Here is a 24,168-nt window from a genome sequence, read left to right as displayed (position 1 = left end):
ACTGTATGTACTGGGAGCATATGAGAGGTGTCAACTGTATTTATTGTGTTACATATACGAGTCTTTCACTGTATGTACTGGGAGCTATATGAGAGGTGTCAACTGTATTTATTGTGTTACATATACGAGTCTCTGACTGTATGTACTGGGAGCTATATGAGAGGTGTCAACTGTATTTATTGTGTTACATATACGAGTCTCTGACTGTATGTACTGGGAGCAATATGAGATGTGTCAACTGTATTTATTGTGTTACATATATGAGTCTCTGACTGTATGTACTGGGAGCAATATGAGATGTGTCAACTGTATTTATTGTGTTACATATACGAGTCTCTGACTGTATGTACTAGGAGCTATTTGAGATGTGTCAACTGCATTTATTGTGTTACATATACGAGTCTCTGACTGTATGTACTGGGAGCTATATGAGATGTGTCAACTGTATTTATTGTGTTACATATACGAGTCTCTGACTGTATGTACTGGGAGCTATATGAGATGTGTCAACTGCATTTATTGTGTTACATATACGAGTCTCTGACTGTATGTACTGGGAGCTATATGAGAGGTGTCAACTGTATTTATTGTGTTACATATACGAGTCTCTGACTGCATGTACTGGGAGCAATATGAGAGGTGTCAACTGTATTTATTGTGGTACATATACGAGTCTTTGACTGTATGTACTGGGAGCTATATGAGATGTGTCAACTGTATTTATTGTGTTACATATACGAGTCTCTGACTGTATGTACTGGGAGCTATATGAGAGGTGTCAACTGCATTTATTGTGTTACATATACGAGTCTCTGACTGTATGTACTGGGAGCTATATGAGAGGTGTCAACTGCATTTATTGTGTTACATATACGAGTCTCTGACTGTATGTACTGGGAGCTATATGAGAGGTGTCAACTGTATTTATTGTGTTACATATACGAGTCTCTGACTGTATGTACTGGGAGCTATATGAGATGTGTCAACTGTATTTATTGTGTTACATATATGAGTCTTTGACTGTATGTACTGGGAGCTATATGAGAGGTGTCAACTGTATTTATTGTGTTACATGTACGAGTCTTTGACTGTATGTACTGGGAGCTATATGAGAGGTGTCAACTGCATTTATTGTGTTACATATACGAGTCTCTGACTGTATGTACTGGGATCTATATGAGAGGTGTCAACTGCATTTATTGTGTTACATATACGAGTCTCTGACTGTATGTACTGGGAGCAATATGAGAAGTGTCAACTGTATTTATTGTGTTACATATATGAGTCTCTGACTGTATGTACTGGGAGCTATATGAGATGTGTCAACTGTATTTATTGTGGTACATATATGAGTCTCTGACTGTATGTACTGGGAGCAATATGAGATGTGTCAACTTTATTTATTGTGTTACATATATGAGTCTCTGACTGTATGTACTGGGAGCAATATGAGAAGTGTCAACTCTATTTATTGTGTTACATATACGAGTCTCTGACTGTATGTACTGGGAGCTATATGAGAGGTGTCAACTGCATTTATTGTGTTACATATACGAGTCTCTGACTGTATGTACTGGGAGCTATATGAGAGGTGTCAACTGTATTTATTGTGTTACATGTACGAGTCTCTGACTGTATGTACTGGGAGCTATATGAGAGGTGTCAACTGCATTTATTGTGTTACATATACGAGTCTCTGACTGTATGTACTGGGAGCTATATGAGATGTGTCAACTGTATTTATTGTGTTACATATACGAGTCTCTGACTGTATGTACTGGGAGCTATATGAGATGTGTCAACTGTATTTATTGTGTTACATATATGAGTCTCTGACTGTATGTACTGGGAGCAATATGAGATGTGTCAACTTTATTTATTGTGTTACATATATGAGTCTCTGACTGTATGTACTGGGAGCAATATGAGAAGTGTCAACTCTATTTATTGTGTTACATATACGAGTCTCTGACTGTATGTACTGGGAGCTATATGAGAGGTGTCAACTGCATTTATTGTGTTACATATACGAGTCTCTGACTGTATGTACTGGGAGCTATATGAGAGGTGTCAACTGTATTTATTGTGTTACATGTACGAGTCTCTGACTGTATGTACTGGGAGCTATATGAGAGGTGTCAACTGCATTTATTGTGTTACATATACGAGTCTCTGACTGTATGTACTGGGAGCTATATGAGATGTGTCAACTGTATTTATTGTGTTACATATACGAGTCTCTGACTGTATGTACTGGGAGCTATATGAGATGTGTCAACTGTATTTATTGTGTTACATATATGAGTCTCTGACTGTATCTATTGGGGGCAATATGAGAGGTGTCAACTGTATTTATTGTGGTACATGTACGAGTCTTTGACTGTATGTACTGGGAGCTATATGAGATGTGTCAACTGTATTTATTGTGTTATAGATACGAGTCTCTGACTGTATCTATTGGGGGCAATATGAGAGGTGTCAACTGTATTTATTGTGGTACATGTACGAGTCTTTGACTGTATGTACTGGGAGCTATATGAGAGGTGTCAACTGTATTTATTGTGTTACATATACGAGTACCTGACTGTATGTACTAGGAGCTATATAAGTGGTGTCATGTTATTATAAATTGTGACTGAAGTCATATTTGACTTATCAAAGAAACAAAGAATGTTTTAGTGATTTTTTCAAAAATTCAATATTGAAATGCATAAATATTTGGTGATGATTACTATCGATTCCATAAGAAGAGATCTCATGACAGGTTAAAAATGGAGAGTTATTAGTGATTGTGGCTCTGTCAAAGTAGGAGTGTTAGTACTTGCAATAGTCTCTCATATGCTTGGTCATATCATCGTGTATATTCTCAGAATTGTCAGAGTGTAGGCTTACTGACAAGCACACACATACTAATATACTGCCTGTATTGAACATTATCATACAGTACATGAAATAATTTATATTTGAAAGGGCATATGTTTGTATATATGAAAAGACATTTGCCTGTATATGAATTGTTGAAAAGGCACATGCGTATATGTATATGAATTGTTGGAAAGGCATATGTGTATGATTTTCATATGAATCCGTTGACAACACACATTTAAATGTTTACAGAAATTGTGTCATATATTTTATTCTGGTTGTCACCTAGCATCAAGGGGTTTTATAGTTACCTACCATATGTTTAGTTTTATCTCTCTTTCCATCTACAACTCAGTCTAAGAAGTCAAACGAAATAATTTAACCATGTCCTTGTTTAGTAACTGCACAGCCATCTTGTTTCCACTCACTGCCACATCGGATGGCTTTCCTCGCTGCAGCTGTTCCTCATCAAGCATATCAAAAGTCATTTCTCCATCATTGGTCACCATAATAACTTTGCCCTCATCTACATCACACACGTAGACATCATTGTTGTCATCTACAGCTACACCTACAGGTTCTTCCAAGTCATCATTTTCCCAGAGCAGCTCGTTTGTGTTGTCTAAGCACACTGTGGCAGGCGCATCTCCATGGCACGTCACCACGACTGCATTGGTCATGAGGGCAATGTTTTGCGGTTTTCGGATGTCTGGGCTTGTAATGACTCTCGACAGGTTGCCGCTACTCTCGTATACTCTTACGCAATCGCTTTCGCTGTCGCATACATATATATGACCTTGACCATCGATAGCTATTCCCTTTTGTTTGCCTGTCGGTAGCTCCATGTTAAATACTTTAACTCGTTCCTTGCTGTAAAATTCAAGTTCGTTCGCAGTTTCATTACGGACTGCGACGGAGCCATTAGGCCCACCAGCCACGCTGTAGTAGCTAAAAGGGGTAGTAAGAAAGTCTGTTTGAGCTAAACTGATAGTACATGAGACTATACCACCCAGGTTTGGGCTAGTCTTGCTGATGGCCCGACTGATGTATAGGCTGTCAGAGTCACTGAAGCTAACACCACTCGCTCCTGCTACCTCAACATCTCCCAAGTGTTCAGCTTTTGTGTAGTGCTTCTGTAAAAAGAGTATCAGAATTCATGTAGTTAAATGTATTACAGGGTTGCTAGCCGTACCTAAAGTTTTCAAGCATGTTTCATCAAATTCAACTGTCATAGAGGATTATTGGAAACTACAATCATCTGTTACCATTTCTTGTGTATGGTGGTAGGTTTGGAATGTGTTTATTATGTTTCCATGTCGCCGTTATTCCACAAGGTTTACGACAATCCGTAAGTCGTCTGCATGATGGAAACAGTGAAAATGCACAAGTCCAGAGAGTTTTGTTACTCGAAAATCTGTATCGAACGTTTCATGTGTGCGAATGATGGAAATGGAACTTGCAGATGATGCGTAAAAAATGCTGCGCAGGCTATTCCATTTTTAACATTTTCTACATTTCAGTCGTTTTTATTTCGATTTGAGAAGTTCCAAATGTGTCGCTATGACTTCAGGTGTGAAAATTCTTATCTTCTTTACTTAAGCTTTCGCGTTAATCCGCATCATTTAAATGTCCACTGAAACACTAATCGCATGTTAACACAATGTGCACATAACTCCAAATCCGCACCATTCGTGTCATGGAAACATATTGTAGGATTTCACTATGTTCATTTGAAAATTCTTAAAGATTAACTTAAAACTGATTGCTAAACCTTATTAGTTGCCCGAAACAGGCAATCGAAAAAAGCAGCGATATTCTAAACTATGCAAGTGCTGCTAATAACTTACATGCTATAAGCTAATACAATACATCTATATCATATCAAAACAAGGAATTTGATTACAAAATATACTAAAAGCTATAATAGCCTATCTATATCCTTTCTCAATTCCTTATCTTGCTAAACTCCTTGCCTTCCATCTCATCCGTCCAATGTTATTAGACCTTTTTCTCTTCCTCTTTCTTCCTTTCAATCAATTTACTGCCTTCATTCTCAACCTACATGTAAGTATCTACACAACTCACCATCGTCTTTAAATTCAGCTGATTTCAAGTGATGCTAGTGGCTTCTAATCTTTTCTGTGCATCAGTCCGGGCTCGTTGTTTATACTTGTCAGCCTCGCGGTACTCTTGTTACAAAGTGAACTGAACAATGCGAGAGAGAAGAGAGGCGTGTGTGGTCAATACCTGTGTAGCAATGCTGAGGAATGCACTCTTTTCTTTTCATCTAATTTAAGAAAGCTTCATTGGTTCTTTTCTCTTCAGAATTATGGATTGTTTACTCAATACTCGCCCGCAATGTGTGTATGTATACTTATATAAGAATAGAGGCGATAGTTTTTAATGTCTGCAGTTTTTATTGTTTTAAATCGGTCGGGCCCAAAATATTTGGCTGTTTGAATGCATTGTTTAACAGGTAAACTTCTTTTGTTTTATACTGCTACAATAGTACCATACAATAGAAATGGCATGTTTCTATTGTATGGCTCCAGAATGGCTGTGATAGAGATTTGAACTCGTTTGGTTGATGAGAAGTAGATTAATTATATTCTAGGTTGGGATAGAATAGCCATATGTTAGGGGAGATGGACAGAATAGCCATATGTTAGGGGAGATGGACAGAATAGCCATCTGTTAGGGGAGATGGATAGAATAGCCATATATTAGGGGATATAGACAGAATAGCCGTATGTTAGGGGAGATGGATAGAATAGCCATATGTTAGGGGAGATAGATAGATAGAATAGCCATATGCTAGGTTAGTTGGACAGAATAGCCATATGTTAGGTGAGAGGAACAGAATAGCCACATGTTAGGGGAGAGGAACATAATAGCCATATGTTAGGGGAGATGGATAGAATAGCCATCTGTTAGGGGAGATGGATAGAATAGCTATATGTTAGGGGAGATGAACAGAATATCCATATGTTAGAGGAGTTGGACAGAATAGCCATATGTTGGGGGAGAGGAACAGAATAGCCATATGTTAGGGGAGAATGACAGTATAGCCATATGTTAGGGACGATGGACAGAATAACCATATGTCAGGGGAGATGGTCAGAATAGCCATATGTTAGGGGATATAGACAGAATAGCCATATGTTAGGGGAGATAGACAGAATAGCCATATGTTAGGGGAGATGGACAGTATAGCCATATGTAAAGGGAGATGGACAGAATAGCCATATGTTAGGGGAGATGGACAGAATAGCCATATGTTAGGGGAGATGGACAGAATAGCCATATGTTAGGGGATATAGACAGAATAGCCATATGTTAGGGGAGATAGATAGATAGAATAGCCATATGCTAGGGGAGTTGGACAGAATAGCCATATGTTAGGTGAGATGAACAGAATAGCCATATGTTAGGGAAGATGGATAGAATAGCCATCTGTTAGGGGAGATGGATAGAATAGCCATATGTTAGGGGAGATGGTCAGAATAGCCATATGTTAGGGGAGATAGACAGAATAGCCATATGTTAGGGGAGATGGATAGAATAGCCATATGTTAGGGGAGAGGGTCAGAATAGCCATATGTAATATTGATAGACTAGCCATATGTTAGGAGAGATTAATAGAGCAGTCAGGCGTGAGAGGAGTTAGATAGAGTATTCATTTTAAGGGGAGATGAAAATACTAGCCATAAGTGAGGGGAGACTCAAAGACTAGTCATGCCTGAAGGGAGGTGGACAGACTGTTCATACGTATAGCTAATTGGACAGAAGAGCCATATTTAGAGGGAAGAGGTGAGGGGGCTTGAATAGCCATAATATTCTTCGTGTTCCAAACTGAAGAAACAAGACAACCTGCTGGTTTAAAATACAAGAAATAGAATGATGACAAAAATTGTCAAAACATAACATAGTAAATTTGGAGTTATCCACATATGATCAGTGTTTTATTATTTTTATTGTTGTTCTACTTTGTGATTGTTTTGATGACTTTTTGTAGATTTTTTGAAGTGGAACATGTTTTATTGCCTGAGATTCGTAGCTCAGCTGAGATTTATGGGAAGCTTGCTGATGGGCCCCTTAAAGGTCTGCCGATAAGTGGAGTACTCGGAGACCAGCAGGCTGCTCTTGTAGGACAGCTCTGCTTCAGCAAAGGACAAGCAAAAAACACGTGAGTGCTTTTAAAGGCTGTTTAGTTCTTGCTGTTAGATGTGCTGTCATATTTTTAAGGTTGCTCGCTACGTTAGTTGAGATTCAATTACGATGTTTTAATGCTTTCTCTAAATATACAATAAAATTTGACGTGTGCCAGTTCTTCTATTTTAGCAAGCAGTTGCATTTTTAAATGTAGTCGATGTAATTTGTACATTTAACAATTTAAATTAATTTGTAATTTTTGGGAATGTAGCCAATCTTAAATTTGCGAACTGCATTTGTAAACTCTACGTTTGTTTTTGGCAACCAGCGTGTAAGTTCAAGCCATGAGCTGCTGCCTACATCCTGGCTACTTAACAGTGATAAGAAGGGGGAGGTATGAGGGGCCCCCTTATCACTGCCATGACTGTAGTGTTTACAGTCATGGCAGTGATAAGGGGGGGGGGGGTGAGGGGCCCCCTTATCACTGCCATGACTGTAGTGTTTACAGTCATACTTTGACTTGCAAATGCTTCTGATCCTTACTAAATTGGGGTTCAACCAAATCGGGGTTTGAAAATTCAAGATTTCCAGACTACAACCAACCGTGTGGCTTTAGATAATATCCTACTGGACTTAATTTTTGATGCTGTATTTGGTAAAAAGAGGAGACAAGAAATGTTCAAGCTGTGTTTTTTATTTCACAATATTTGCTAGAAAATACAACTGTACCTTTTCTTTAGAATCTTTTTAAATTGTAATCAAAAAAGTGTTTTCGGATTTAGAACGAATCATGTTTTGACTGTATTTAAATCAGTGTTTTCTCACTGTGAATGATTATTTAATTGATGAATGTAGTAAATTGTTTAATATTTGCATTGCATAAAATTTTTCTATTTTTAAAAATTTACATTTAATTGGTAATACATATGTTTATTATTACGATTTCTATCGAAGAGGTAAAAACATATCTGTTTCTCCCTCTTTGATGCTCCAATGCATTGTCCAATCCAAACATGTTTTTACCTATCAAATAGGTAGAAACGTGTTTGTTTGTACCCATTTGATGCTCAAATTCAATTCCAAATTGCTTTTTATCATGAGCATGAAAAAATTATTTTTCACTGCAGCTATGGTACCGGTTGTTTTCTCCTATACAATACTGGGTCTGAAATAGTCCAGTCAAATCTTGGCCTGCTCACTACTGTAGCCTACAAGCTGGGAAAAGATGCTCCACCCGTGTATGCTCTAGAGGTCAGTGTTTCACTCTGTTTTACCTTCTTCTATAACACATGGTATTATTTAGTTTTTAGAGTTACAGTGGACTCCCGTCGTACAACATTAATTCGTTCCGGTGATTGCATCATAAGGTGAAAATGTTGTAAAGAGGGATATAGAAACTCATAGTTTTTATCTAATGCAAACACTTCTTGGTAAAATGCATCAAAATTGTATATACTACGTACTGTACATATTAAAATTAGCAACAAAATAGTATATTAACCTTAGTAACTATGGTTAACTTATAGTTAACCTAGTAACTCTAGCTTCGTTGTCATGGTAATCGTATTCCTACTTCTTTACCGACATTATCAATTAAAGTTGTAAATGTAGTTATATAATGAATTATAGTTTATAGTAAATATTATATTAAACCCTAAAATGCACAATAAATTTTTGCTTTCATTTTCGCTATTTTTCGTTTCACTCACACAATATCAAGCTTTTACGGAACAGGAAGAATGCTGAACACAGAGTCAGCATCATATCTCTTGCAGGCGTTGTAGGAGGTATTTCGGCATATAGCATATCAGCATCTTTGTTATTTCTATGTATTCAGCACACCGATTGCCAAATTTAACTTTCGAGAAAAATCTTTGTTGATATCGTATGGTGAAAAAATGTTGTATGATGGGGCGAAAAAATGTTCCACATCGTAAGGCGACAATCTGTATAACAGAGACATCGTAACCCAGGAATGCATTGTCTGTTAAGGTCCAAACACACTAGGCGATTTTATCGCAAACGTCATGAGGAGCGTGGAGATATTGCTGGCGTGTGCATAAACACACTTGAGCGATTCACTAGCAAACGATATAATGGGCACGCTCACAAACTGCCAATAAAATTCTGTATCATTAGTTTCTTCGGAGTTGTTAATAAATTTAGGTTAGTCAATATGGCGACAATGTAAACAACTTACACCTTTGTTATTAAACCTATCTCCTTTCATGGATTGTACACTGTCTACACTACAAGAAGACATAAGAAAAAACAATTATTGTATTTTCAACTGTGATAGATTTTACGAGTTTTACACATATTTTATTTTGTAGTGGTTTTTTATACTTAATATATTAAATATTTATCGTTCTCAAGATGGTCAACCTGCGCAACGATTAACTCCAAATGTTGGTTTTCAACTCAAATTTTTGTTTGTTATGGTACACAGGACTGGGAGTGCTATTATTAAATTTATGAACAATTCAGTGTTCGCTCTGAAGATGTTTCAATCGTAACAAAATAGCCAATTGTCGCTGCTGCAGGTTTGGTGAACATTGATAAGAAATAATTACCCGCCATAAAATTGTATTCTGGTAAAAACCAACCAATCAAAATGCATCTCGCTAGGGATAAAGTTGTGTAGAGAAAGTCTAGCGTTATCGTTCTGCATGAGCACGCTGAGTGAATTCTAGCGCAGATTAGCACCACGCAGCGCAATATTGCTCTAAATATTGCCTAGTGTGTTTTCACATTTAGAGTTATCATTCCATAATCTAGTATGTAGTTAACATTTGAATATTTACTAAGCAATGTCTGTTAGTTATTCTCTTAACTACATGCATAGCTCTGAGCCAGAAGTTCACGACCTGTTCACCTAATTCTGTAAGTAGCTGCCCAGTTCCATATACCATGATTAAATGTTTATTACTATCCATTACATTGATAATTGTTTATTTGTTCTTATCAGATAACATTATAACAAGAGCAGGCAACTCATGGTATTACATAATCATATATTTGATCACTTTTACTTGAAGTTATGTGATACTTTTTCAAATCATCGCTCACAAGCATTATTCGTTTTTTTGGCCTTTATAGAGAGTAGCTTATAGTAGCGACCTCTTTGTGACGACTCTACATGGATGAGAATGTTCATGTAGTAATTTTATACATTTGTAGGGTTCTGTAGCCATAGCTGGAGCTTGCATTCGTTGGCTTCGGGATAATCTCGGTATCATCAGTGATTCTGCTGAGTCAGGTGACTTAATTTCCTTCTTTAACACTACTTATTCTGTTCATGATATGTTTACCGTAAGTCCTCATGCTCAAGCCGCGTGGCTTGTACTCAAAACCAGATAACTCACGAAAGAAAAAATAATCTTCCAACAAGCTGCGTACGCCCACAGACCGCGGCTAATGACTGAGGTTTTGTCGTCCTTGATCCCTTCAGAAGCGAGAGTGTTGAGAAGGGTTTCGCTATACCCCCGTCCTCTCGAATAAGAAAACAGGCTGTATCAGTACATGTGAAAATAATTTTCTTTTACTTCCAAGTTAGGAATTAGAATTCCTAAACCCTTGCATTAAGAACTTACTTGCAATGTCTCAGCTAGATTTTTATTGTGCTGTTAGAGGGCTTCACGTTTATGGAAAGATGCCGGTCAAGAATTAAACGGTTTTAACAACCTATGACTGTGGTGAGTTAAACATTAGCGATAAATTCTTCTTTAGTCTAAAGTATTCCATAAACATGACCTTGAAAATAAATGAGTAGGTCGCCAAAATCCCGTACATAAAAGTGTATCATGACTGCGATTTTATGGTTATAGCGCGGAACTGAGCAGAGACCACATTTATCGAAAAGCCGCCCTAAGCCTCACGTAAGTTTTAAAAAGCTTTAGCCGCGGCCTATGACCTTGAATCAGAAGCCGAGCCCAACGACAAGCCGCGCGGCTTGAGCATAAGGACTTACGGTAGTCATAACTTCAATCCTATAGTGGTGTGCAGAATTATGGCAACTCCCCCTTTGTTGTGTTCATTCTTGATTGAAAGACATTCACATCTTCTCATCTCAGCTGAGCTCTATGTGCGTAATCTATACATATTCTAAAGCTTAGTGTCTTTTCATCTAATTACGTTGAAAAAAAATTGGTATTTGTGGTACTTGACTAATTTTTTGTGATACTTGAACAGCACTTGTGGTACTTCACTAAAACTTGAGATACTTGAGTACTACTTGTGGTAGTTGAGTAGCACTTGTGATACTACAGTAGTACTTGTGATGCATATTGTCAGAGGAATTGTTCTGATGTAGAGACACTAGCAGCCACAGTAGACAGCACAGCAGGCTGTTATTTTGTACCAGCCTTCACAGGTCTCTTCTGTCCACACTGGCAGCCTGATGCGAGGGGGTGAGTGACTTACATCCCTAGTTCTACTTCTAACTAGTCATACTTCAACTTACGAGCTTAAGGCGTTTCAGGACTGAGTTTGTATTTCAATTCAGGTTTAAGTAATTTGTATCTCAAACCAATTGTTTCTATATAAACTTACTAAATACAAATTTATCCATTCCCACCATGTGACAAATCCCTAAAACTAGGATATTACAATGGAAAAACTTGTTATAATAGTTTCAGTTCACCACATCTTATTCTTTCTATTCATCATTTGAATTCAACTGGATGTAATTTAAAGCTTGGATTGTAATCAGGTAGTCGGTAGCTCAAAATTTCAGTTGGAAGCTTTTTTGCTAGTGAGGGTCCAACGTTAGTAAAATATGTATTTAGTTCATTAGCTATTTCTATATCTGAACATATTAAATTGGACGTGTTGGAAATAGCTTCAAGTTGGGTTGGCACTCTGCAAATTTTTGATGTTGATTTGTTCAATATTTGTGTGTTAATTACTTTCCAAGTTTCTGAAGCATTGGAGCAATTGTTAAAACTGTCCTTGAAATAAGAAAATTTTGCATTCTTCAATTCGGTTGACAGTTGATTCTTGAATTTGTTGTATTTAAATTTTAATTTTGTATTAAGAGGAGACTTAGATAACTGGCGGTAAATATTGTATTTCTTTTTAATTTTATTCAGCAAAGCATTGGTCAGCCAAGGTTTGGTATATTTGAATCTTTTGTTCCCGAAAGACCCAGACCTCTCAAGAGTGCATTTTGCTATCAGATTTTGAAGTGTTTTAATAAAAAGGGTGTAATTTGTGTTGAGACATTCAGAAATAAAAATATTATCCCAATTGGTATTTGTTATATATTGTGCTAATCTATCGTAATGAATATATTGTTTATTTGTGGTTGAAAGGTTACTGATTTGATCGTTAAAATTAGAGTTTGTTGTACTTATGTAAAAAGTAGGTAAATGGTCACTTAAATCACATTTAATAGTTCCTGAAAATATGTTGTTTTCCATTGTGTTTGTTAAAATATGATCTAAACAGGAATGCTTTTGCTTTGATAGTCTTGTTGGAATTGTAATAGTGTTTTCAAAATTATATAAGGAAATTATGTTTTTATAGTTTTCACTTGCTTTTTTATCTAGATAATCAATATTGATATCACCTAAAATGAGGTACTTAGACTCTGAGGTAGTTGCAAGAAACTGTTCAATGTCATTTAGAAATAAATCAAGGTCAGAACTAGGCCTGCGATAAATTATAATTACCGTAAGGGAATGAACTGAAGCGCCACCAACTAGTCTAAAAGCGTGTACATCTGCCCCTCTCATTGTGATATCCACCGTCTCAATGGCCATGCCACACCGCACATAAGCCCCAGCACCACCGCCCCTGGAGTGTCGCTGTGTACCTGAGAAAAAGTAATTCTGCAATGTAAAATTTGAAGCTTCATTCTCATAGAACCAAGTTTCAGTAACACATATCACATCAAAACTAGCGTTAATTGTTGAAAGAAAATATTCAAAGTCGGTAAATTTATTCTTTAAACTCTGACAATTTCAGTTCAAGACATGAAAACTATTAGTGGGTAACCGAAGCTGGTTGAAAGAAAATACAGATTGTGGTACACAGTCTACACAAAACTCTGCCATAAATACATATAAGCACCAGTAATAAAAACAAATCATGATTACTGCGAAGCTTCCAAATCATCCAAGTCACTTTGGGTTCTTATCTGAACAGCATCTGGTTCAGGAGTTTTACGTAGGTAAATTCTTTGATTGAAAGTCCAAATAAACCGGAAGTTTTTGTTTGTTTTAAATTTTCGAGCTTTCCAGAATAGTTTGTATTGTTCTCTACTTGAAACTTTGTTGATGTAGATGCTGTTTTTCTCTTGAAATCCTAAGAGTGAAGTATCAATAATACTTTTTCTGTATAATTGAAAAAAATTGTCTCGTTTAGTTGTCTGGATGAATTTAACAAGAATTCTGGGAGTCTGTCTAATCCTATAAATATTGTCAATATCTCGTGTAGGGTTGATGTCATCAAGTTTTGCTACCTTCAAAAGTTTTGAAAAACCTTCCATTAAGTTCTCACCACTTTTAAATGGAATTCCGTTCAGCTCTATGGCTTTAGCTCTGTTGAGATGTTCATTAGCTTCAACACGCATTAGCAAATTATTATGTGTGGTTGATTGTTGCATTTTCGTTTTAGCTGATTCGAGTTCACTAACTTTAGTTTTGACATCGTTGATCTCTTCTTGAAAATTTCCTAGCGACAATTCATATTCAGCTTGCTTGTTCTCAATTAAGTCCAAACGTTTGTGTATTTTGGCGACATCCGATATCAGCTGAGTTAGTTTTAGATCAATAGAAGCAAGAGTGATTTGGTCTCCAGAGTGTGAAGCAGATTCTCCACGTTTTGGTCCCATATTGATCAGAAATGTAATGGAAGACTTACCAATTTCAGGGGGGTTTCACAGTTAACACCAATTACGCCCCCCTATTGCAGTCCTGTGCTTGAATTCTTTCTCTTGTGTTGTGTAGTTAGTAAATACTGTATTCTGTAAACGCCTTGGTAGGGTATATATCAGCGGTCGAGTATGTGTATTGTGTGTTGCGTATATAGAAATATAAGCTCTTTGCTGGCAAATGCTTAATCCTCAGGAGCTCTCAGAAACGCTTGTGCACAGCTCAACTGCTAACTGCTAACTAATGTATGTACAGTAATGTTTTTATGTACCAGTTCACAACGGTAAATTAACACTTCACACTTTTCTGTCGATGTAGGTTTTTATGTCTCTTCTACATCCCGTGTATCGCTTTCAACTCCTTTAAGTCGTCAGTCGTAAGCTTCTCCTTGTGCTCAGGCCTGCCAACCCAAGAATGGGGCAATGCGTGAGATTTGGTTTTGGGGCAATTGATGTATCAATGATAGTATATATAAAATTGTGGAAATTGGGGCAAAAATCTCACGCATTTTCATTTTTTCTTTGTGGTGATTGCGTGAGTCTCACGCCCAATGCGTGAGAGTTGGCAGGTATGCTTGTGCTTGCTTTAATGAATTTCTTATTTTTAATAATTGCTGACTGGTTGCGAACATATTCCTTGGCAATATTAACAATACAGGCGTCTTCTTTCTATTTATTTATGACCTCCAACTCTGTTGTCATGGAAATCATTTTTCCTTTGTCTTGTAGAGGGATTATGACGTTAAAAATGGATACTCGCTCTCGATTATGTGCTTTTCACAAAATTTCCCACGTGGAACGCTGACCTGAGAGAAGTCGGTCATCGTGTCTCTGTTAAACGTTGTGAAATGTTTTCGGCAAACCGCATTTCGGCGTCTTTGTTATTTCGACGTGCGTTATTAGCACACCGACCGCCAAATTTTAACTCGGGCGAGACTTTTCTCAAATTCGTATGGTGAAATAAAATTCGTATAGCGAGGTGAAGATCTCACGATGTTCAACTTCGTAAGGTGAAAAAATCGTATATCAGGGTAATCGTGTCTCGAGGGTGCACTGTATAATAATAGTAATATTATTTGCATCGCACAAGCTAGTCAGCATGGCTGCCAACATGACTGTCCAACAGGGCTGTGCAATTTGGCTGACAGATATGGTTGTTCCATATGGCTACTCAATATGTATGGCTGCACATAATGGCTTTTAAATATGGCTGCCCAGCCTGGCTGTTCAATATGGCTGGACTAGATAGCTGTTTAATATGTCTTTACAAGATGGCTGTTCCATATGGCTGCACAAAATGGCTGCCCAACATGGCTGACCAGCATGGACATGAATCATTAAAATACCACAGCTGCTTAAATACCTAAGTAAACTTCTTTTTAGTGGATTGGAAGTTGTCCCCTCTTTTTAGAAATAAATCTCCTTGCTGTTGGTGAAGTTCAAACACGCATCATTGTAGATAAATTAAATTATTTCTGTTACTGAAAATACAGAGTAGTAGGTATACATGGTGACATCTATGACCAGAGCTAATCTCCTTGTATTGTAGAACGATATGCGGCCTGTCAACATGCACAACAAAGGCACATATCGTTAGAGCAGCTCTGGAAGCCGTCTGCTATCAGACCAGAGAGGTAAATTTCTTCTGGATACACTGAGCTCTACTAGTCATTATGGTTTTATGTCCAAGGTGCATACGAAATCTATTTATAGATTTTAGATGCTATGAATAGCGACAGCGGCATCCCTCTGGCATCTCTCCAGGTCGACGGAGGTATGACTCAGAATTCTCTACTCATGCAAATGCAAGCAGACCTCGTCGGGATTCCCGTCGGTAAGACATCTGTGAGGCCATTTAAAGGTCGGAGGTCATCTAAAGCTTTTAGTCGGGCACTGTACCTTTTTGCTGGCTTTGTGTGAGATGTTTGTGTATTTAGATTGTCTGTAATTGATTTCAAGAATTTGTTCACAGCTAATAATTTATCTGTTGTCTGTGAAAGTCGAGTTAAGCCGTGGTCACACGATGGCCGAACCGACTTAGGTTTGGTTTGGTTCGGAGGTTGTTTTACTTCGGTTTGGCTAAGTCACATGCCACACGGCATCCGAAGTCACTTCGCTTTCTAGATACCGTATACATGAATACAGGACACTGTTTTATTGGTAGTTTTTATGTATTTTAGTTAAATACTTCTATTGCAAACAAAAACTTTGAGGAACAATTATTAATATTAATTACGCCGCAGATTTATCAGAAATTCGTTCATCTGCTCCAAACAAATCACTCGATACAAAGATTTTGCCGACCCTTCCCATCAACAAAATTATATTTTTGTTAACATGGAATGTTTTTCTATGCTGTGTACATAACAAAAACAGTGTTTATCATAGTACTGTGGTTTTACATAAATAAATCAGTCAATGATTCTTCATCAGGATGAGTATGACACATTACTTCTGTTCTGCACGAAAGAAAACCACAACCATTATCTTACATTTATGAAAAACTTGAGTGCAACATCTTACATTTATGCAACACAATCACGAGTCCGGGTGAGCCTTGTCGTAAATTGCTTCGTGTTGTTTATTTAACGAAATAAAAAGATTGTCCCATTTCTTTTTTAACTTTGCTCACACGCACGTAAAGAGAAATGTGATGTGTGCTCTCTAGAATTTTAACCAGCCAATAAGAGCAAGGGTTCGGCCACAAAATTTCGAGCAGAACCAAAATGGTTCGTTTCGGCAAGAAATGTCTTTGCCCTAACAGTTTACAACTGAGAGCGACGTCGTTTTGCGTCATTTAGTTCGTTTCGGCTCTTGAGTGACCACCCCTTTAGACCATTCTATGCTTGAGAGATCCGGTGTTTAGAAAGGGGCATTTCATTGGTGTTTGAGTGGTTACATAAGATAATCATACCTGATGGTGTTTGGTTATTTTTAGTAAATAAACTGTAATGCCCGATGGAATTATCTCTTTGTTTATCCAAATGATATTTTCATATTTTATAATTATAGTCTATTTATATTGAATATTCTAGTTCGGCCTTCCATGCCAGAGACGACAGCACTCGGTGCAGCAATGGCTGCCGGGTACTGCATTGGAGTATGGAGTTTAAATCCTGAGGATTTGTCTGCCATCACTACTGATGTCTTTAAACCTCTCATATCAGAGGAAGGTAGGTCTTAGGATGACTGTGGACAAGTTGCCTTTTTTATGTTTTATGTTTCACAAACTGCCTTACAACGGAGAGCAAGGGTATGCACTTCTTTCTTAAATATAGTGGAGCCACTTGCATTTCTTGTGATCTGACCTCAGCCAGGTAATTGCTCTTCTCACCCAGCAAACTCAGTAGTGTGGGCAGAGTTTGAGTCATCCTTGGTTTTTTATTACTCCATGGGCAATAATTTCATTACAAATAAAAAAAGACAGACTCCCTCCTTGAGCAGCTCATCAAGTTATATACAAAACCGAGTCTGTTGTTGTTGTGAACACCTACATGTTGGCTTTTTAGCCTGTGCACCAAGTGTACATATTTCCTACCTCTTGGCTTAGTGACTAGTTTGTTGTGTAACTCCATTTGTGTCATACGTACTGTGATCTCTTTTCATTGGTTGTTTAGAGAGAGATAAGAGGTTTAAGCGGTGGACTGATGCTGTGGAAAGATCAAAGCACTGGGATACTCTCGGAGAGGATACAGGTAGGATGTATTTCCTGTTATTGTCAATTATTATAGCATTCATTTCAAGATGAACTTAGACAAGAATTTATCAGAAAGTATTAGTACTTTTATATCATATATGATTGTTTTTAATGTTTGAGTTAATCTGACTGCCAGGATGTTTCAAGATAAAATTGATGAAACTTGATCCCGGTTATAATGCTCAGATCAAGCAAAGGTGCGATTATGTCTATAGTTATAAAAAACCGACAGATTAAAGACATATAACGGTGCGACATGTACACTATTATAGCCAATATCAACTATAGCAACAGTAGCAACTTGTGACATCATTTTGACGCATATTTTGTTCTGGGCATTTTGATTACGGCGGATGTTTTTTTTATTTTAATCTTGAAACGTCCTGTTAGTCGGATCACCTCAAACATCAAATACGATCTCAATTGATAGAAAAATACTGATACTTTCTGATAAAATATACTAAAATTTAATATAGGTTTATTTATAATGCTTTGAGTGAGAAAATGAAACTGATAAATTCATTAAACATTATCGCTTATACATAGTCATGATGATAATCACTGTGTTTCTATTCAGTATAGTTCTCTTTTATAGGAGTTGTTATTCCTTGAACAAACAGAAGGTTATATGTAACCAGCCTTTATTAGTTCTGTTTGATTGTCAAATGATAATACAAAATAGGTGCATAACCCAATAATCTAAGCTATTTCAACTGTTTGTTTCTTAAGGTTATTTATACTTAGTATATACTAATCAGTTTTTTTGAGGTTTTAAGTATAAATAACTAATTAAATAAAAATTGGTTTTTAATGTAAAAAATTATTATTTACAGCGACAGCAGGAATAGCGAAATGCAGTCTGTAATACAAACTGAATATTATTCATAGCAGTTGATCTCTCCAAAGAGTCCCATCTAATTATTAAATAGTACCTCATGAGTAGCTGGTTGATTGTATGGTAGGAATGACAACTGTATGGTAGGAAACTCCAGGTATAAGAGTAGCGATGGTACATAATATATACTATGATAAGAGCCCCGTCTGTCTGTTTGAAGCCAGACTTAGAGTTTAAGAATAAATAATACACTGCACAGTAATTGAACTCAGATACCCAGTGTTCCACTCAGGCAGACTACTAACTTCACTGTTCAACCAACCTGCAGTGTTGTGGAATAATTGTGCACATAGCTGTTACACATGAGAAATTTGGAGAAATACCCACAAGAAGCCTGTTTCTGGCAACTGCTGAAATTATTTATGAAATTACTCCTGCACCTGTCATCAATACTGTCCATAGGATCATCCATTGTCCTAATAGTTTCCTAATATTTGTGCAATAAATCTAGCAATTCAAACAAACTTATAACTTTCCTTCTGCCGATGAAGTTTGGTATCCCACTCTTCTTTGACTTTTGTTTATTGCTAGCAGACTCGTTTCCATAGTACCCAATTTTTGGTTCTCCCTTTATTATCACCATCAGGACCCATAGCTAAAGAATTAAAGTTTGATATAAGTATTAAAAACACTGCGTAAATACTGATATCCATAAAGACTCACTGTAAAGAGTGGTCTCTCTCTGAAGGCCACTCTAAATGGCATAAATTTGACCAATCAAAGGTCAAAAGGTCAACACCTTGACAAGTTGGGTAGCTGTATCGTGGCCTAACATCGTACCAGCAAGGATCTGGATTGATGTTTGTTTTTCCAAACAGTTTTAATGCTAGTTTATGTATAGGATATATTGCTCACAGAATGAAGTGAGCCTAGAAATATTGATTCAAAAGTTGAATGAATTTATTCGTAATATTACTAGTAGGAGGAAATTGGTGATTAATATATATATTACATATATTATATACTGTTATATATCTATTAATATGGTGAATAATATATATTACATATATTATATACTGTTATGTATCTATTAATATGGTGATTAATTATTCATATTATTAGTTTATTGATTTGACTTCACACGTTAATGTAAATGGATGCCCGAGGTGGTTCTACTGCGCAACTTTGCCTGCTATGGTTTGGGTTTGCTTACTTGGCCAAAATCTATGTTCAAAGACTTCTACAACAGAATACAACAAACAAAACCATACCCATAGGACAGCTTGCATCAGTGTAGAAGTTTTAATCAAATTGAATTTGTTTTTAATAACCTGATGAAAAGCTTTTAATTCAACATTACTCTGAGACGTGTGAGCTTTTTCATGTAATTGTAAGCGAGACAGTTTGGTTCTAGTTTGTGTTCTGATAGAGGCACCCTGTAATGACTTACTAAATGGCATCTGCAAGTGTCTGCGTGACAAGTTCAAGCAGGTGACTTTTCGCTATTCTAGATTAGCGTTTGCATATATTGTAGAATAAGAACACCGTAATACAGGTACTTTCATACTGTAACATGCATTTGAAACTGCATTGTGACAGGCTACTGCAGGTGCTCAAATTTGGTTTGCTCTGCAAGTGCTTTATCTACATGTAATTATAGCTGAATCCCATGTGATTGCACGTCTCTCTCTTCAGTCTATCGATTGGTTTCAGTGGAATTCAGACAACGGTTTCTGCTCACATTTCACCTTTTAATTTTCACTTCTTTCTGTTCATAATTGTGGTTGCTCGTAACCTGATATTACTGAGCGCAGGTGATTTCTCTTAGACTTATAGTTGAGATCCTTTAGAAGAGTTGGGGGTGGTACTGGTACTCCGTGTGTACTGAGTGTATGTCAAAGGAAAGCATTGTAAAACAATAGTTGGCAATACAGCACAATTATCAATTTCAAAATAACTAACAATAAACTGTTTTCAGCCCTTAAATAATATTACTAAAGTAGAAGATGAAATGTTTACAATATTTAAAGATGAACTTACTCAAAATTTTAACAGATTTTATCAAAAAGTATTTTTAACAGAATTTTTCTATTACATATATTTGCAATTGTTTTTAATGTTTGAGGTCATCTGACTTCCAGTAGGTTTCAAGATTAAAATCAACAAAAATTGATCGCAGTTAAAATGCTCAGAATAAGATTATGTGTAAAATGAAGTCACTAGCTGTTATCCCTGTAATAGTTGACATCGGCTATTACTTTCAAGTTGCAGCAGTCTCTACACAGTCGATCTCTTTGTACCTATAGACATCATAATCACACTTTCACTTGATCTGAGCGTTTTAACTGTGATCCACTTTTATTGATTTTAATCTTGAAACATTCTTGCAATGTACTGCAGGAATGCAGTGCACTAATAAGGAGTTGTCTGCTCCCTTTATTATAAATTAGAATAAAAAGAAATTTTATGTTCATGTTTTGGAGCTCGCTGAAAATAATTGTTAGTGATATGTTTGCAACTTGGAGACTAAACGGAGGATTTCTCTAATAGCATCTCTAGTTGTCACAACTCTGACCCATCTAGGTCTCTGGTGCCCCCTTATACTGTTGTTTGTAGCAAGCAGTGATAAGGAATAATATTTATGGAGTCACAAGTTATGATGTCTATTAGTTGTTATTAGTTGTGGTTAGAGCTAGTATTCTAGGTGATTGGTAATATTATTATAAGGATGTCAGTAATTTGAACTCCTCAGTGATTGAACTTTCTGCTTCATACCACATACTGTTCACTTATTAAGTAACCGTTCAATTGAATAAATGGGCATCCTGCTGATGTTATTAGCGACATACTCTCTTCTTGAGCACACAACTCCAATTGTTACAGTTACAATTGTTCAGTTGTTCTGATTGAAAAGCTATCAAATAAAATATGAAATCACGCTATACTAGTATTTCATCTCAAACAATGAAGACAGTGTCTGTAGGGTTTGTTGTTATCCTGCTAATGAATGATGTTGTGGCAATGCAGATGTTTCATATACAAAAAGACAGCGCTGTTGTTTTTCCTTGAATTTATGCATTCTCATCTGTTCAATGATGTTGATATATTTTTCTCAGTTCTATCATATAGATGACAGTAATTGATATTCCTTTTTGTATATCATATAGACCTGGTTTTTGGCATGCAATGAAGAACATGATTATTAATGACCAATAGAAAGTTATACATAGATGTTACGCAAGCTACAAATCTACTGTTTCATTCTCCAATATGGTGCTTCACGTCGATTTCATCATTTTCATACTTTGTGTAAAACAATGCAAGCCATAGACAGACTTGTCTTGGAGACTTCTAGAAATAATAGGAATTTAGATAAGAAATATATGAGAACAAGCATACATATTCTGTTGATGATCATAGTTGAGCTCATGCTGTTGATTTGTTCTTAGGAAACTACTCTGGTTTCATCTGCATGCTGTCTTAGCAATAACTGACAACTTGGTGTATTTGTAGATGCCATAACCAACAAACAAGGCATGGTCTCTACATGTGGAGTATACGCCTTCACTACTATGGCATTAGCTATACTGGCTCACTCACTCTCATGACATCCCACCAGGTTCAGTCTAAATCGTTCAGATTTAGTAGTTGTCTGCTCAGCGCCACGACATTAAGGTGCGACAACTATTGACACTACTAGTTTCGTAGCGTAAAAACCTTTGTATGACATTCAGGTTATGGAGTTGTGTTACACCTTGTCTATTAGGCAATCCGGTTTACATGTCCATCGAGTTCTCACTGCACCATTCTTGAGCTTGATGATCTGGAATTTTCAGGAAAAAGCCTAAGCAGTTTCTAGGTAGTAATTTGATCAAATTAAAAAACTGGCTCATACTAGTTTGGATGTCTTTGTTTCAGCAGGAATGTTGTAATTGCTATTTAACCCATTCTAAAAGGTTACTATTAAAGGTAACAACCAAATTTAATTAAAGAGAGAATTTCTATTTCAATTGAAACTATATTTCTATTTCCTTGATTCCATGTTGAGCCACTAGTATTTGTGTCAGCCATCTTGTTTATATGATAACTACCTTTATTTATACTTCATGTCAAGGTCATGGTATTTACTACTATTTGTTACTTATGTTTGATGATTCCTGTGTTGAATTGTCTCCAGAGTAAATGATTGTCCTGGCTTTTCTCAATTCTGTTTTTATTCTCATTGCATGGGAAAGCATCAGGCACTATTGGAATTATTCTCTCTTGTAATGCAAACATAAATTATCAAAGCCAACTGATTCCCATCATATATGTATCTTCTTACCATGGCGACTGTGTGTCATAAATGGTCTCTTTTTATGTTTTGGTTTTTAAATAAAATGTATGAATTTTGGCTTAAAAAGTTCTTGAATTAAAAACAGATCAGATTCAAAGACCTTTTCATTTCCCTTATCTGATTGATTTGTCAATCCATCTTTTCGTATTATTTGTGAACCAACACAAACCAGGGCAAAGAACAGCAATCAAGCTTGTTTTTGCAAGATTTCCAAAATATTTCATAGCAATTCTTGACTGGTTTCCAACAATAGAAAAAGTTTCAACTTCAAATATTTATAGATATATTGATAAATTAGGAGTGCATAAAGAAAAATGTTATATTATTATTTAAATGACAACACCAGTAACTATGTATTGATAAAAGGTCATCATTTGATTTTCAAGTCAATAGTTCAGATATATATGCACCAAATACAAATATGCAAATCATTTCATTATTTCATAGCAGATACCTATTAGTGAGTTACATAGTTGGAGTTTGTTTATACTATATTATTGAAGGGTTTTAATTAACTACAACAATAATTGAATTATAAGATTGACTAGTATTAACAGATTTACTTTATGACCATATTTGGTAAAACTCACTTGAATCTGATAGATCAACTAATCAGAGATGGTATAGAATAACCATACAAATGGAGGAAGCAACTCTTCATAAGATCTGTCTGACTTCCTTTGTAAAAGTGTTAAGAAGGAACTGGATAAAATATAATAACATGTGATATAAAAATGTCTGTACAACTAGCACTGTACCCTCTCCCATTACATTAGTTACACTAATAATTCAATTATTGGAGTGACTACTAATAATATGTTTACTGTATGACCATATTTGGTAAAACTCAGCTGAGACTAATAGATCAGCTAGTTAAAGGTAGTTTAGCAAAGCCTTGCCAATTGAGGAAGTCATTATTCATTCGCAAACCTTGAAATCAGTATAGGCCTACTATTCTTATTTCTTTAAATTTTAGCGAAATACTAAATTTTTCCAATTTTTTCAATTTTGTTTCACAATAAAAAGCAAGATCAAACACCCTGGTCAACCTTATCTCGTTAACCGTTTTGCGGGTAGGTTTGTGGGGTGCCACGGGTGAATTATTTTGCTAAAAATACGAAATTCCGCTCTAATTGCAATATGCTGTAAAATGAGTAAATACAAGCATATTATTACAATCTTTTACATTCTATTTGTAATATATGTATACAGCTTACAGATAAGAGCTACAAGTATTCTTCTATGCAGTGTTTACGTACTAAGCCTATATTGATTACAGTACCAATGAAAGCATTTGTAACACATCAACATTGTTCTGAAGCCTAACTTTAGATTTGGGAGGTAGTTTTAGGTTATTGCTATCACACCACAGCTTGTACTCATTGATTTCAGCCACCAAAAGCTCTCAT

At 36.3% G+C, this 24,168-nt stretch overlaps 2 protein-coding genes across 3 annotated transcripts in view; one reads left to right on the top strand and one right to left on the bottom strand.

Moving 5' to 3' along the window:
- Positions 1-22,469, top strand: part of LOC137388622 (glycerol kinase-like) — a 53,872-nt gene extending 31,403 nt beyond the window's left edge. Inside the window, exons 8-17 of one of the 2 annotated variants that reach the window (XM_068075099.1) lie at positions 6,881-7,051; positions 8,145-8,268; positions 10,198-10,276; positions 11,330-11,426; positions 15,441-15,525; positions 15,605-15,725; positions 16,927-17,064; positions 17,509-17,586; positions 19,958-19,978; positions 21,937-22,048. In XM_068075099.1, the coding sequence (XP_067931200.1) occupies positions 6,881-7,051; positions 8,145-8,268; positions 10,198-10,276; positions 11,330-11,426; positions 15,441-15,525; positions 15,605-15,725; positions 16,927-17,064; positions 17,509-17,586; positions 19,958-19,962 (898 nt within the window). In that variant the 3' untranslated portion in view covers positions 19,963-19,978; positions 21,937-22,048. Of the gene's footprint in view, positions 1-6,880; positions 7,052-8,144; positions 8,269-10,197; positions 10,277-11,329; positions 11,427-15,440; positions 15,526-15,604; positions 15,726-16,926; positions 17,065-17,508; positions 17,587-19,957; positions 19,979-21,936 lie in introns of both variants that reach the window. The other variant, XM_068075098.1, reaches the window with a different exon arrangement.
- On the bottom strand, positions 2,826-5,060 carry LOC137388624 (tripartite motif-containing protein 3-like). The gene is made up of 2 exons (XM_068075100.1): positions 4,951-5,060; positions 2,826-3,998 (listed from the first exon to the last, which is right to left on the bottom strand). Exons 1-2 carry the CDS (start codon positions 4,951-4,953, stop codon positions 3,222-3,224), a joined length of 780 nt encoding a protein of 259 aa, XP_067931201.1. The 5' UTR covers positions 4,954-5,060; the 3' UTR covers positions 2,826-3,221.
- Positions 22,470-24,168: the final 1,699 nt, after the last annotated feature.

The sequence above is a fragment of the Watersipora subatra genome, chromosome 2 (genome assembly GCF_963576615.1).
Source record: "Watersipora subatra chromosome 2, tzWatSuba1.1, whole genome shotgun sequence".
In the NCBI taxonomy this organism is placed as follows: domain Eukaryota; kingdom Metazoa; phylum Bryozoa; class Gymnolaemata; order Cheilostomatida; family Watersiporidae; genus Watersipora; species Watersipora subatra.
Note: the sequence above shows the minus strand (reverse complement) of the source record. Positions and strands in the feature narration are given on the sequence as shown.